General features: G+C 49.7%; 1 protein-coding gene across 2 annotated transcripts; it reads left to right on the plus strand.

Annotated features, from left to right (window-relative positions):
- Positions 1-1,753: 1,753 nt before the first annotated feature.
- On the plus strand, positions 1,754-7,044 carry EOMES (eomesodermin; the record flags this gene model as incomplete). Of its 2 annotated transcripts, none has more annotated exons than XM_082848637.1 (6): positions 1,754-2,634; positions 3,617-3,771; positions 4,414-4,535; positions 4,950-5,108; positions 5,200-5,261; positions 6,015-7,044. In XM_082848637.1, 6 exons carry the CDS (start codon positions 1,754-1,756, stop codon positions 6,751-6,753), a joined length of 2,118 nt encoding a protein of 705 aa, XP_082704763.1. In that variant the 3' UTR covers positions 6,754-7,044. The 2 variants fall into 2 exon arrangements, with proteins under 2 accessions (XP_082704763.1, XP_082704764.1); XM_082848638.1 differs by having other exon boundaries at positions 6,072-7,044.
- Positions 7,045-14,229: the final 7,185 nt, after the last annotated feature.

The raw sequence follows: 14,229 nt of genomic DNA on the forward strand, positions 1-14,229 counted from the left end.
CTCTAACTCAGACGTGCCAGTATCGATGCTGCTGTGGTTTGAACCTAGGTTGGAAAGCTTCGAGCCGTTCTGCACCGGCGTGTGCGCGCTCAACGAATCCCGCGACCGCCTCGTGTTGCGGGTGAAGAGTTTCCCGTGTGATCGCGTTCGGTTTGGGGAAGCAGGGTCCCGACCTCTTAGCCGGAAAACGCGCTCCCGGAGCGATTACAAGCCGCGTCTGTAATTGCTTATTAACAGCAAATGTTCAGGCTTCTTACCCGCAACGAAACGTGCGGGTATTAATAAACAATACAATAGGACGGCATCATCTTGCTCTGCTGTCTGCAAAAACGCAGTGGAGAAACAGGCAGCTGGGGCAAAAGAGCTTAATTCCATATCAAACTGATTATTTCACTAATTATTCCACCTTCTGTGTTGCGCTGCAGAGGAGAGGCACAGGGAATCTTAACCGCGAGGCTGCTTTGTTTCTCGGTGTCAGGCCCAACTGAAGATGGGAGGGTGTGGGATCCGAGATTCAGGGAAACTGAGCGTGGATTTTAAATTGTGGGGAGTAAAAGTGATTGCCTCCTGAAAGCAGGCGTGATGGCATGGGGATGAGGGTGTTCCCAGTATCCCACCCCACCGGGGCTTCTGATTCATAAGCTGACGGCTTCTGTCCTCAAGGACTGCAGTGTGCTCTCGCCACCCCTGGAATCCCAAAAGCCCAACGCCGGGTTCCTCTCCACAAACACTTCCCACTGAGTAAAAGGGTGGGGCCGAACAAAAAGTGGTTCCTGCTTGTCGAAGGCCAGAGAGTCCTCTCCAATCGGGAAGAAAGTGTGCCTGAAGTTACAGCCCCCGACGAGGGAAGGGACTTCCTTGGGCCTCTCTCCAGGTCGTCCCAGATCCCCACCCTCAGAGACCGGTGCCTCCCTGCAGGCCGTCAGCTTGCAGAACATTTCTACCTCCGGCCTCTAGAACCTGCTCCCGCCCTCGCATCCCCCGGCTCAGACCGCTGTGATGACCCTGCTACGGAGACCTCAAACCCTGTTCCACTAAATTCCAGCGAAATACAGACACCAGGATTGATTCTCACAGCAGGACTGAGTCTCAAAAAAAAAAAAAAAAAAAAAGAAAGAAAGAAAGAAAGAAAAAGAAAAAAGAAAGGAAGAAAGAAAGAAAAAGAAATAAAATCAAGCTAAAGGAAAAGAAAGTCGCAGGCTACTTGATCCAATTAGTAAATGCCTAATTGAATTACTGTCACCTCCACCAGCCAATAGGAGGGTCCTGAGGCTGTGGGGCCGCGAAGCCCCTCCCTGGCCTCGCATATATAAAGCAGCCAATGACAGCCTGCAACTTTCCAAGTGGTCAACTTGACCGATAGTTTTTCAGTCGAGAAAGGCAGAAAGGCTAGTAGCGCTGGTGGGTGGATGGGGAGAGAGAGCTAAGACCTCTTCTTCCCGTGTGTGCGGGGGAGGAGGGTGGAGGTGCAGAGAGGCAAAAGAGACGCGGAAGGAAAAGGAGAGGGCTTCTCGGTCAGTTTTCGCCTCCTGCCTTCAAACTCAGTGCCCTTTCCTTGTGGAAAGGGCGCTGGGTTCGGGACGCGCGAGTGCGCGCCTTAGCGGTCCGCGTGTCGCCAGGTGGGTAACCCGGCACAGGAGGAAGGGGAAGTTACCTTCCCCTCGGAAGAGGGCGCTGGCTCCCTCATCCTGCCTTTATAATCAGACCGCGGCCGGAGAGGAAGCAGCCAGCTGCCGTCTGCGCTCTGCAAAGCATGCAGTTAGGGGAGCAGCTCTTGGTGAGCTCGGTGAACCTGCCTGGCGCGCACTTCTACCCGCTGGAGGGGGCGCGAGGCGGTGGCGGCGGGAGCGCCGGCCACCTCCCGGGAGCGGCCCCCTCGCCTCAGAGGCTGGACTTAGACAAAGCGCCCAAGAAGTTCTCGGGCAGCCTCTCCTGTGAGGCAGGGAGCGGGGAGCCCGCAACCGCCGGTGCGGGGGCCCCCGCGGCCATGCTCAGTGACGCCGACGCCGGGGACGCCTTTGCCGGCACCGCGGCCGTGGCCAAGCCGGGGCCCCCGGACGGCCGCAAGGGCTCCCCCTGCGGGGAGGAGGAGCTGCCCTCAGCCGCCGCCGCCGCTGCCGTAGCCGCGGCCGCCGCCGCCGCCGCCAGCGCGCGCTACTCCATGGACAGCCTGAGCTCGGAGCGCTACTACCTCCAGTCCCCCGGGCCTCAGGGCTCCGAGCTGGCCGCGCCCTGCTCGCTGTTCCCGTACCAGGCGGCTGCCGGGGCGCCCCACGGATCTGTGTACCCGGCTCCCAACGGGGCGCGCTACCCCTACGGCTCCATGCTGCCCCCCGGCGGCTTCCCCGCGGCCGTGTGCCCACCCGGCAGGGCGCAGTTCGGCCCGGGAGCAGGCGCGAGCGGTGGCGCGGGAGGCAGCGGCGGGGGAGGCGGCCCGGGCGCCTATCAGTACGGCCAGGGGGCTCCGCTCTACGGGCCGTACTCCGGGGCAGCAGCCGCGGGTTCCTGCGGAGGACTGGGGGGCCTGGGGGTTCCCGGCTCCGGCTTCCGCGCCCACGTCTACCTGTGCAACCGGCCTCTGTGGCTCAAATTCCACCGCCACCAAACCGAGATGATCATTACGAAGCAGGGCAGGTGAGCGCAGCGCGGAGGGGCCCCGAAGCGCGGGGGCAGAGAAGACCTGTGTGGTCCTGAGGGTGGCCGGGAATGGGGGACAGCCGCCCGCCCGCTCCGCTCTTGGCTGGGAGAGTGAGTTTCCGTGCGCAGCCAGTGGGGACTCCGCATCTCCAGTCCGATGTCCCTCCCGTCCGCGCACCGGCGGTTTGTGCAGGGCGCTAAGGCTACGGCTGCTTCCCCCCTTCCTTCTCGTCACCCTCACCTGGACTGACGAGGAGGAGACAGAAATGGAAACTGGGGCTTGTCCACAAAGCTGGATATCCTAGGTACGCCCGGCCGGCGGTACGCCGGTCCCTGAAGGCGGGCGAGGAGCCGCGGATGCGGGAAGGCTCCAGGGGTGGCTACCCTCTCTGAGCACAGGACATGGGCTCCCGCAGTTTTAGGCGCCAGGGTCTCCGCGGGGCGCATCCGGGGGACGAGCGCGAGGACAAGAGCGCCGGCAACGGGGGCTGGTCCGGGTAGTAGGTTAGGCCGGACCCTGGAGTCAGACGGGGCTGGGGTCCCAGGCCTGAGAAAGTTCGGATACACATCCCACTGCGGGCAGTGGTTACTTCTGGGAAAAGTGAGGGGTGGGTGCTGGGAGAGGGACGTCCCAAGGGGACTTTTAGCCTTACCAGTAGAACTAATTTTTTTTTACGAGAACAATTTAATGTTCTCTGGCACTTGTACATGTAAAAAATAATGATTTTTAAACATCGTGGAAGAAAATAAATGAGCATCTGAAAGGGACAAGAACTTGAGTGAGTGGTGCAGAAGGGCGGGGATTGGGGCAAATTATTTCAGAAAAGAGATGTTCCGAGAGTTGCCAACTCAAGAATATTTTACGTAGTGAGGGCCACTTTTCTACCGGTATTCTGTTCGTCTGTAGACTTCTAAATGTCGTCTAAGCGTGGGCCTGTGCCCGGGCGTTCCGATTTACTGGTTCTATTCCCTTGCACAGACGCATGTTTCCTTTCTTGAGTTTCAACATAAACGGACTCAATCCCACCGCCCACTACAACGTGTTCGTAGAAGTGGTGCTGGCGGACCCCAACCACTGGCGCTTCCAGGGGGGCAAATGGGTGACCTGCGGAAAAGCCGACAATAACATGCAGGGTGAGGAGAGAAAGGGCCTGGGCAGGGTGGATCGGCGGGAGCCCCCGACTCAAGACACCACACATTTAAATCTCACATCCCTCCCTCCACATCCGGGGCCTGGAAGTGTTAGGAGTTTCTTTGTGTTGATTGTTTGATTAAGGGAGAGAATTGCTAAGTCAGACTTCTTGCCTACTAGTATATAGAATTTTAACCATGACCCTACTCTAGCCCTTCCCTCCACATCCCTACCTTTGAGAAAGGAATTGCTGTAAACTCTCCAGGTGGCAAGGGCATCTGGCATTCTAATCTTCACTTGAGAAGAGGCCTCCCCAAGGTTGAGTTCACCATAAAAATCCAACCACGTTCCATCAGATCTTGCCTGTCTAGCTTCAGAAGCCCCCAGGTTAACCTTCAAGAGGCATCGCCTACTGGTTCCATTTTTACCTTGTCAAAGGAAGGCTGAAAGCACAGGGGCCCTGGGAGGGGAATCAGTAGAGTCTAGTTGGTCTCCACTGGCCTTCTTAAACTGCTAATGATGGGAGACATGTTCTAAATCTAGCTCTTAAATCTTGCGCATAGGTAGTAAATACCCCTCCCCTACCTCCCTTTGCAAACAGCCCTTTATGCTTGGGTTTTGTGTTTTGTTTCACTTTCTCTTAGGCAACAAAATGTATGTTCACCCAGAGTCTCCTAATACTGGTTCCCACTGGATGAGACAGGAGATATCCTTTGGGAAATTAAAACTCACCAATAACAAAGGCGCAAATAACAACAACACCCAGGTAGGGTGACAAAGGAGGTGGTGTCTTCTGGCTGTGAATCTCTTTTCTAATGAGTTTCCATACTCTTCATGGTATTTGTAATATTTGCAGGTACCTGTTGCTTGCCTCTTTCTGGTCTTTTTTTTTTGACCTTTCTCATTTTTATGTATTTATTACCTTTCCTACTGGATTTCAGTAACAGTGAGTTAACTGTTAGGAGCAGAAATACTGAAAACTTTTGGCAACTTAGGAAACCAAGAGGCAAGAGTGTTTATTTAAACACACATACCCAGCTATGTTTTAAGTTTCAAAAATGGCAATAGAAAGTTAGCTGTTGCTGGGGAGCAAGCAGGAGTGGCATTCCAAAATACAGAATTTGTCAAAATCGACTTTACTTTTTCGATTTGGCAGCTCTTTTCTCTGTACCATTTGCAGATGATAGTCTTACAGTCTTTACACAAGTACCAACCACGACTGCACATCGTTGAAGTCACAGAAGATGGCGTGGAGGACTTGAACGAGCCCTCCAAGACTCAGACCTTCATCTTCTCAGAAACGCAGTTCATTGCAGTGACTGCCTACCAAAACACCGATGTGAGTGCCCCATGGTCCCCAAGAATCCCTGAAGCTCAGTCCAGCGTGAGACAGAAAACACTCAATGACTGTTTTTTTCTCCCTTGTCTAGATAACTCAACTAAAGATTGATCACAACCCCTTTGCAAAAGGCTTCAGGGACAACTATGACTCGTAAGTGCACCTTTATTTTTCCTCGCCTGGTCATCTTTGAACAAGACATATCGAATCAGACACTTTCTTGAGACCATATTCTAGGAAGAACTTTCACGGTTGGGATTTTTGCCTATTTTTATTTTTGCATATTTTTGGCCTTGACTAATCTTGCTTTAGAATTTTCACAGAAGGGTTTTGTTCATTTCTAAAGACATGTTAAGGGATTAAAAATGAGGAGTTTTTTTTTAACATTTGAGTGGAGATCTGAAATTTTCATAATCTGCATTTATATGCCTTCCTTTCCATTTGATCCCAGTTTTTTTATTCTCTCAGTAGCAGGGATTATTATTCCCTCTCATTTTTTTACATAAGAAAAACCTGACACTAAGAGGATGTCATTTTCACAACATCGAACAGCAAGGCCCCACAGATGCCTTTTAAATCTGGGATTTCTACCCACCATGGCCAGCATTCCTTCCCTACCACTGAAGGGAGAGTTGCTCCAAGTTATTCCAAGTTCTAGGACTTGCAAAGATGGATTTTCTACAGTTTAAATGCTTAATGCCTGGGAGGAAGCTTTTTCTTTCGTGGTGGGAAATTTGGCCGCAATGAGCGAAGTCCAGCTAAAATGGGCAAGTGCATCCCTACTGTCTCCACCCGTCCACTCAACAGACCAGCACTCCTGCTCTAGAGCCTTCTTCATTTCTGGGAGGTAGATTGTTTGGGGACAACATTAGGGTTTTTTTTTAAGTGTTTCTCTTTATATTGTAGCATGTACACCGCTTCCGAAAATGACAGGTTAACTCCATCTCCCACGGATTCTCCTAGATCCCATCAGATTGTCCCTGGAGGTCGGTACGGCATTCAGTCCTTCTTCCCGGAGCCCTTTGTCAACACTTTACCTCAAGCCCGATATTATAATGGCGAGAGAACCGTGCCACAGACCAACGGCCTCCTTTCACCCCAACAGAGCGAAGAGGTGGCCAACCCTCCCCAGCGATGGCTTGTCACACCTGTCCAGCAACCTGGGACCAACAAACTAGACATCGGTTCCTATGAGTCTGAATATACTTCCAGCACCTTGCTCCCATATGGTATTAAATCCTTGCCCCTCCAGACATCCCATGCCCTGGGGTATTACCCCGACCCCACCTTCCCTGCAATGGCAGGGTGGGGAGGTAGAGGTTCTTATCAAAGGAAGATGGCAGCTGGACTCCCATGGACCTCCAGAACAAGCCCCCCTGTGTTCTCTGAAGATCAGCTCTCCAAAGAGAAAGTCAAAGAAGAAATTAGCTCTTCTTGGATAGAGACACCCCCGTCCATCAAGTCTCTTGACTCCAATGATTCAGGGGTGTACACCAGTGCTTGTAAGCGAAGGCGGCTGTCTCCTAGCTCCTCTAGCAATGAAAATTCTCCCTCCATAAAGTGCGAGGATATCAATGCTGAAGAGTACAGTAAAGACACCTCAAAAGGCATGGGGGGGTATTATGCTTTTTACACGACTCCCTAAAGAGTTATTTTAACCTCGTCAAAATGAGCTAACTTTTTGCCGATGGACTTGGTGGTGTTTTTTTGTTGTCTTCTTTGTCTAGGTTGCCAAAAAGACGTTTGCCTTCCACCCTGATGCATCCCGTTTTGTGCAATTCTCTAAAAGAAGGTGCCAAAGCTTTTTGATTGCTTCAGGTAACTGAAACAAGCCTAGCATTTTTTTCTTTTTTAATAAAATTAATGGAGGACTTTCAAGTGTTTTTAAATTTGAAGGTGATTCAAAGTTATGGATTTATTTATTGGAGACACTAGACATTCAAAGAACTGGGCTGTGAAGATTGAGTGCCTAGTGCCATCAAAGGTGTTGAAAGCTTTGGTTCTCATTTTTATTTGTAAATCTGTAGGCAAATAGAAGCCCAGAGTGGTAAGATGTTTTGCTTCTGGAATAGAAGGGTGGGACTTAACCTTCAACAAGGGACTTTTGCTGTTAACTTTCTGCTAGGGACAAAAGATGTTAGGCCTGGGAGGCAAGAACTTTGTGAAGGTGCTGGTTTGACCTGACTTTGATTCTTCCCAGGCTTTTGAAGCAAGCCATGTTTGCCCTAGTCCAGGATCGCCTCATGTACTAGGCCTCTGCTGTGTGCCTGGGTGGCTTGTAGGACTTAGGAGACAGCAAGGGAGGGGGGCACCAGAAAACAAACAAAAACGGAGAATTTTAAAGTGTACAGTTGTGTGCTTAGATACACTGTAGAATAATGTGGAAAATACTGTACAAATAGTCTACGTAGGTATACGAGATTATGTAAAATTGGTGCTTTGGCTTTTTAAAGAATTTGCAATTCACCGGACCACAGCTGCAGGAGCAGGGGAAGTTTCGTCATCCCCACAACATATGGGAATATTCTGTTTACTTCTTAGTTAAGAATGTATTCAGCTACTGTACTAACTTGAAACGTGCTAAGGAAAACCCCCATGTCATCCTCTTCCTCCGCCACCCCCACTTCCCAACTTGGTAATGTGAGGAAACAGAAACCTGATGCCCCAGCTCCTATAGGCTTTCTAGAGACCTTGGATTTTTATGTACAGTCATAGTCATTTTTAATAAATGTGGTTCATTAAGGGAACAGGCATAGCCCTGTCTTCTGTACTATGGGTTTTCATCTTTGTTTCAAAAATCTTAGTTTGCTTCTTCCTCCACCCTCCTCCAGCAGGAACCCTGTCCCACCAACCCACTCCCCCCGCCCACCACTAGAATCTCTAAGTGGACAGTGTCTTCGTTGAGGGGGTGGGGATGCTCTTGTTTATCTTTTTTCCTTGTAGATGAATGGGGTTATTTCCTCACCGCACTGGGAAGTCTGGACAATGGGGATTGGAGCTGGGGAGGGGGAGGAGGGTTGCTGCCGAGATGCAAGATTGCCCACAGCAGGCTTGATATGGGCCTAGGAAACCTCCACCCCCAGCCCTTGGCGTCTGGGCCTCTCCTAGACCTCCTTGGGGTCTCCCATCCCCGGATCCACATGGGCTCCCTGGGCACCCTCGCGGCCCTCTGGGCGCCCACGAGTTCCGGATCCCTGAGGCCAAGCGGGAGCGGGCCGCCCCCACCCCCGCTGCCACCTGCGGCTTCCTTCTTCCCGGAGCCCCGGGCGCCGCCGCGGGGGCAGGCCGCTGGGGATGCGGCGGGAGCGCAACGCAGCTCTGCGAGCAGCGGCCGGGGAACCGGTTGCCTAGCTTTTAGCTCCACTTTTTCGGCTCTCAATCCGCGGGAGGGGCCTGGGCCCTCGTAAGAGTTAAACCAAGGAGTGCGGCGAAGGGCCCTTTGTCCCCCTGCCAGACATCCCGCCGCGCTTATCTGCAGACGGCTTCTGGCCCGGCTTGCAATCCTTTCCAGCCCCCTCCCGACGCTCCCGGGGTAAAGGTCTGGCCGGGAGTGTCATTCTGCTAACTGCGTGGCGCGGAAATGCAGCTGCTAAGAGGATTAGTTCTGGGAGGCGAGCGATCGGCCCGGCCCTCCTCCCCTTCTGCGCCCAATTAAGGCCGCCGAGAGCTCGCACCTCGCTTCTCCGCGGTTTCCAGTTCCCACCGCCCTTCCCGGTTCCGAGTCCTTCTCGCGCCGCCTGTGACCTTGGGGTCTCGGACTCTAGCCCCGCGTCTCCGACGATGCCTGTTGAAAACGCTTTGCCCAAACCGCCCCGAATTTTACTGGAGCTGGAAGCGAAAGCCTTGAAATTTGGTTAATGTGTGTTTATTGTAGATGACAGACTCAGACTGGGAGAGGAGGACTAGGACACCCCTAACCCGGTCTGCGCGCCCCCCGCCCCAACCCCAAGGAGCCCGAGCGTATTGGGAGATGCGATGGAATTTCGAAACGGTGTTCTCCTTTTCTGCCCTCTAGAAAGACTGCAAATGCTAATCACCTCCGGGATAAAGCAGACACTGGCCCCAGTCTATTTCCAGTCCTGTATATTTTTGCACCGTACAGTAAAAAGAACTTGGTACTTGTGAAAAGTCCCTCACAGTGTTTAATAGAAACGTAAGTGGCTGAGTGGCCCCAATTAACACCTTGTGATAAGGCATTCCTAAGATGGAGTGTCAGACACCAAATTGTGAAGAGATGTATCTAATTAATCCTCCTAGGATGACACCGATAAACAAGCCTCTATTTAAATAAAGATCAAGGACTCGGCGCCCCGTTTGTTTACATTCTCCGCCGGAGTCCCAGCGTTTGCGCCCTCGCAGGCGGCGTTCCCTGCGCTGGGGCGCGAGGGCGGGGTCTGTCTGGGTGGGGGAGCACCGGCTAGGGGGGGTCGTTGGTTCGCCTCCGTTCTAGTCCCAAACAGAAATATGCAATTAGACAAATTGCAACGAAAGAGGAAAAAGAAGTGCAAGAAGGACACGACTCTAACTTGGAAATACTATTGTCATTTTCCACGCATGTCCTTTACATCGCCAAACACTTTTTGGTTGTCCGAGTTTTTAAAAGGAAGGCAAACAAAACAGCCTTCTACTCGTAGCCCCAGGAAGTCTTTTCTGCTTTGGGGAGAACTCGGAGCGGGACCTTCCCCGCTCCCCACTCGGCCTCGGCACGAGTTCGCTCCTCGCTGCCCCAGGATTCCTCCTCCAGGGTGCTGAAGCCCAGAAGCGCTGGGGTGCGGGGTAGCTATCCTGGGGGGTGGGGTGGGGAGCCATCCACTGGGAAAGGCAGGAAGAATCTGGAAAGAAATAGGGGAAGAGGGGAAGGTGCAGCCAAACTCTCAGTCTCTAAACCAGGGCCGGGGCTTGGAGCCCGCTCGGAGTCTGCGACAACGCACATCCCCACTCCTCAAAGGGGAGTTTCAAGGCTCCAGATCAGCTTTTGGTCCAGGCTCCTTCCTTTCCAGCCGCCTCTGATTAACTTTCAACCTGGGGGTAAAGGCAGACTCACGGTCCTCCCTTTCCTCTGCAGGCTCTTCCTTCTTTCTGAACCAAACAAGGTGGGGGTGGATACGATGCCCGTTTTTTTTGTTGTTGTTGTTTATTCTTTTGTTCTTGTTGTTGTTTTTAATTCTGCAGGTATTATGCAAACGCTCCGAAATAAAAAAAAATTCCCTCCTGCCCCTAATCAAAATTGAGCCTCCAGTGAGGACAAAAATTAAAATCACTCATTTTCCACTGGCCTGGACGCTTCCCCTTCCCCGCTCGCGCCACGATGTCCCCCCGCCCAGCTGCCAGCCGGCTCCTAGAGTTTGGCTTTTCACCGCGCGGAGATTTCGGCATCATCTGGAGGCACTTTTAAAAGGCAATTTGCAAAACTCTGTTGGTGGGCCTGATCGAGTCCCCTTATGTGAACTCCCCATCCCTCGGGTTTAAGCTTTCGAGTGCACGAATTCCGCCAGTCTAGCCCCCGGGATACTCGAACCCGCGGAATCCGTCCACCTGCGCCGGTCTTCGTCGGGGTCGGAGTCCCTCCTGCGCTTCGCGGACGCCTGGGCGCAGCGCCTGCACTTGGCGTTCTCATGGGTTCCGCCAGCCCGAACCCGCAGGAGTTGGATTTCCTTCCCCGCCCCTGAGCTGAGCGGTTGGTGGGCAGCCTGAAGCTACGACATTTTTTTTTTTTTAACATGATGGGGACTCTGATCTTGGTGGTCACTGTATTTCTCCTTATTACAGCTTAAAAGAAGTAAACTTCTGGAGACCCCTCCCACCTCTCCCCCTTACTCCTTCGGCCCTAGGAGTCCTTTGCGTGTTGCCGAGAACGCATCGAGTCACCGAGGGAAGGATATTGCTGCGCCAGACACGGAGCAGGCCCTCGGAGCTGGTCCCTAAAGTGCGCGACTTCTGATGGACTTCTGGCCGACCCCGAAGCGCCGGATCTCTGCTTTATTTGGGGCAGCAGAATGTGAACATCCACCCCACCCCCGGCCATTTAAATTTTTCCCGTCTCCCTAAAAAGTCCTTAGCGTCCTTCTAGAAGTTCTCGCGAAGGCAGCAGGGCGCGCACAGGAACTTCTGTAACCCCAGGCTGGACCAGATTTCCTCTCACTGTTGGCGCCGCGCTCTTGGCGGTGGCTCCTGCAGCGGTTTCGAGGAAGCTGAGGGGTCCGGGCGGTGGGCAGCCTTCGCCATCTGGCGGCCGCTGCAAGTAAAGCTCTCCCAGCCGAGCAGGGCCTCGTTACAGGCGCTGCCGCTTCTGCATCCCGCATCCCACTTCCCCTTGGTTTGGGGGGAGGAGCCCGGAATTTGGGGTTGGAGGACTTTAAAGTCTAGGCCTGGGCCACTGCTAACTAGCTGCCTTGGCTCATCTGTGAAGTGAAGATTCGAACGACGCCTGCCTCGCTGAATATCATCCGGGGCGAGGGAGGAGAGAATGAACTTAACTGCTTTGCAAACCGTTGAGTAGCTCCGAGTATTAGTAGGCATAATTAATTACTAATTTTATAACATGATATGTAGTGACAAACACAAGTGCATTGCAAATGAAAGGTTTTTCTTCTGTAGGATTTTTAAATTTTTATTTAATTTTTATAGAACTATAGTTGATTTACAGTGTTGTGCTAATTTCTGCTGTACAGCAAATTGACTCAGCTATACACATATATACATTTTTTAAATATTTTTTTCCATTATGGTTTGTCCCAGGAGATTGGATATAGTTCCCTGTGCTATACAGGACCTTGTTGTTTGAAAGATTTTTTAAATTAACTCAAAAATAATTACGGACAATTGCAAACATACACGAAAGTAGAGAGCAGTGAACCCCCATGTATCTGTCTTCCAGCTACACCAAAAATCAATTCACGCTCCTCCTGTTTCATCCTGTAAATCCCTACCCATCCTCTCTACCACAAATCCCAGAAATCCCGTCATCTAATCCACAATTATTTCCATACATAGCCCTAAAAGATAAGGAATATATATATATATATATCACACCTATAGAATCAACAGTAATCTCTTCATAATATGAAATATCCAGGCTTGTTTCCCTGATTGGCTCATAAGTTTTTGTTGTTCCTCTTGTTTGTTTTTTACAGTTGGTTTGTTTGAATCAGGGTCCAAAAAAGTCTCACACATCTAGTTGATTATCTTAATTCTCTTAATTTAGAAGTCTTCCCTCTTTTATTTTTCCTCGCCATTTATTGAAGAAGTCTGAGCATTTATTCTGTCTAGTTTTCCAGGTTCTGGATTTTTCTGATTGCATTCCTGTGGTGATAACATGGTCCCCTGACCCTTGTATTTCCAACAAAATGGTAACTAGGTATGAAAACTTCATTTGATTAAAATTCTATTTTTTGGCAGCAATATCTCATCAGTCATCTATTCTACCAGGAGACACTTCACATCTGGATTGTTTCTCCTTGGGCCTGCTATTGTCCACTGATGATGTTCACCAGGTCCATTTTTTCATTGAAGATTTGACAAAGGAGGTAAATTTCAGTACAGCTATTATTACATATGCAGGAGAAAGTTTTACTCAATGGCACTTCAGTTTTTTTCTAACATGTGTTTTTTCCCCTAGCTTTACTGAGATATAATTGACATATAACACTGGGTACGTTTAAATTGTACAGCCTGATGATTTGTTCCATGAACATATTGAAAGATGATTACCACAATAAAGTTAGTTAGCATGTCTATCACATCACATAATTACTACTTTTGTGTGTGTGGTGAGAACATTTAAGATCTACTGTTTAGTAACTTTCAAGTATATAATAGAGTATTGTTAGCTATAGTCACTATGCCATACATTGAATCCCCAAAGCTTATTCATCTTAGAACTGAACCCTTTATAATCTTATACCCTTTGACCATTTCCCTCACCACCCCCAGCCCTTGGCAAACATCATTCTTTTCTTTATTTCTGTGAGTTTTGCTTTTTAGATCCACATATAAGTAAGATCATACAGTATTTGTCCTTCTCTGTCTGATTTAAGATATGCCTGCCATATATCTGGAGAAAAACATGGTTTGAAAGGATAATGCATCCCAATGTTCATAGCAGCACTATTCACAAAAGCCAAGACATGGAAACAATCTAAATGTCCATCAACAGAGGAATGGATAAAGAAGATGTGGTGCATATATACAATGGAATATTACTCAGCCGTTACAAAGAATGAAATAATGCCATTTGCAGCAACATGGATGGACCTGGAGAGGATCATACTAAGTGAAGTAAGTCAGATAGAGAAAGACAAATATATGATATCACTTACATGTGGAATCTAAAAAAAATGATACAAAGGAACTTATTTATAAAACAGAAACAGACTCACAGACTTAGAGAATGAACTTCTGGTTACCAGGGGGGAGAGCTGGAGGGATGGATTGGGAGTTTGGGATTGACATGTACACACTGCTATATTTATAATAGATAACCAACAAGGACCTACTGTAATGCACAGGGAACTCTGCTCAATAATCTGTAATAACCTAAATGGGAAAAGAATTTGAAAAAGAATAGATACATGTATATGTATAACTGATTCACTTTGCTGTACACCTGAAACTAACACAACATTGTTAATCAACTATACTCCAATATAAAATAATTTTTTTAAATGTATAATGCCTGCAAGGTCCATTCATGTTGTTGCAAAAGGCAGGATTTCCTTCTTTTTTATGGCTAAATTGTATATATGCCAATTTTCATGTATCCATTCCCCCATGGATGGGCACTTAGGCTGGTTGTTTGCATGTTTTGGCTGGTGTGAATGATGCCGCAATGAAAGTGGGGGTGCAGATATCTCTTCAAGCTAGTGAGTCACAATGACACTTTGATTGTGACATTAAACAGAGTGAACCAAAAATCCGAGGTCTCTTCTCTTTATATATTACCACAGGAAAGTAGCTGTAGCCCTCTGGGGAACATGGGTCATAGAAAAACAAGTAAGAAGATGGACAAAGTACATTAATTGATAAGATTTAGCAGATGATCCACGTTTATTGAAACAGTTTGCTACACACAGATTGCTAAGAAATCACATTAAACCAGTGCATAACAAAGTGATAAAGTGTG

This window comes from Leucopleurus acutus (assembly GCF_964270905.1).
Source record: "Leucopleurus acutus genome assembly, chromosome: 10".
Classification (NCBI taxonomy): domain Eukaryota; kingdom Metazoa; phylum Chordata; class Mammalia; order Artiodactyla; family Delphinidae; genus Leucopleurus; species Leucopleurus acutus.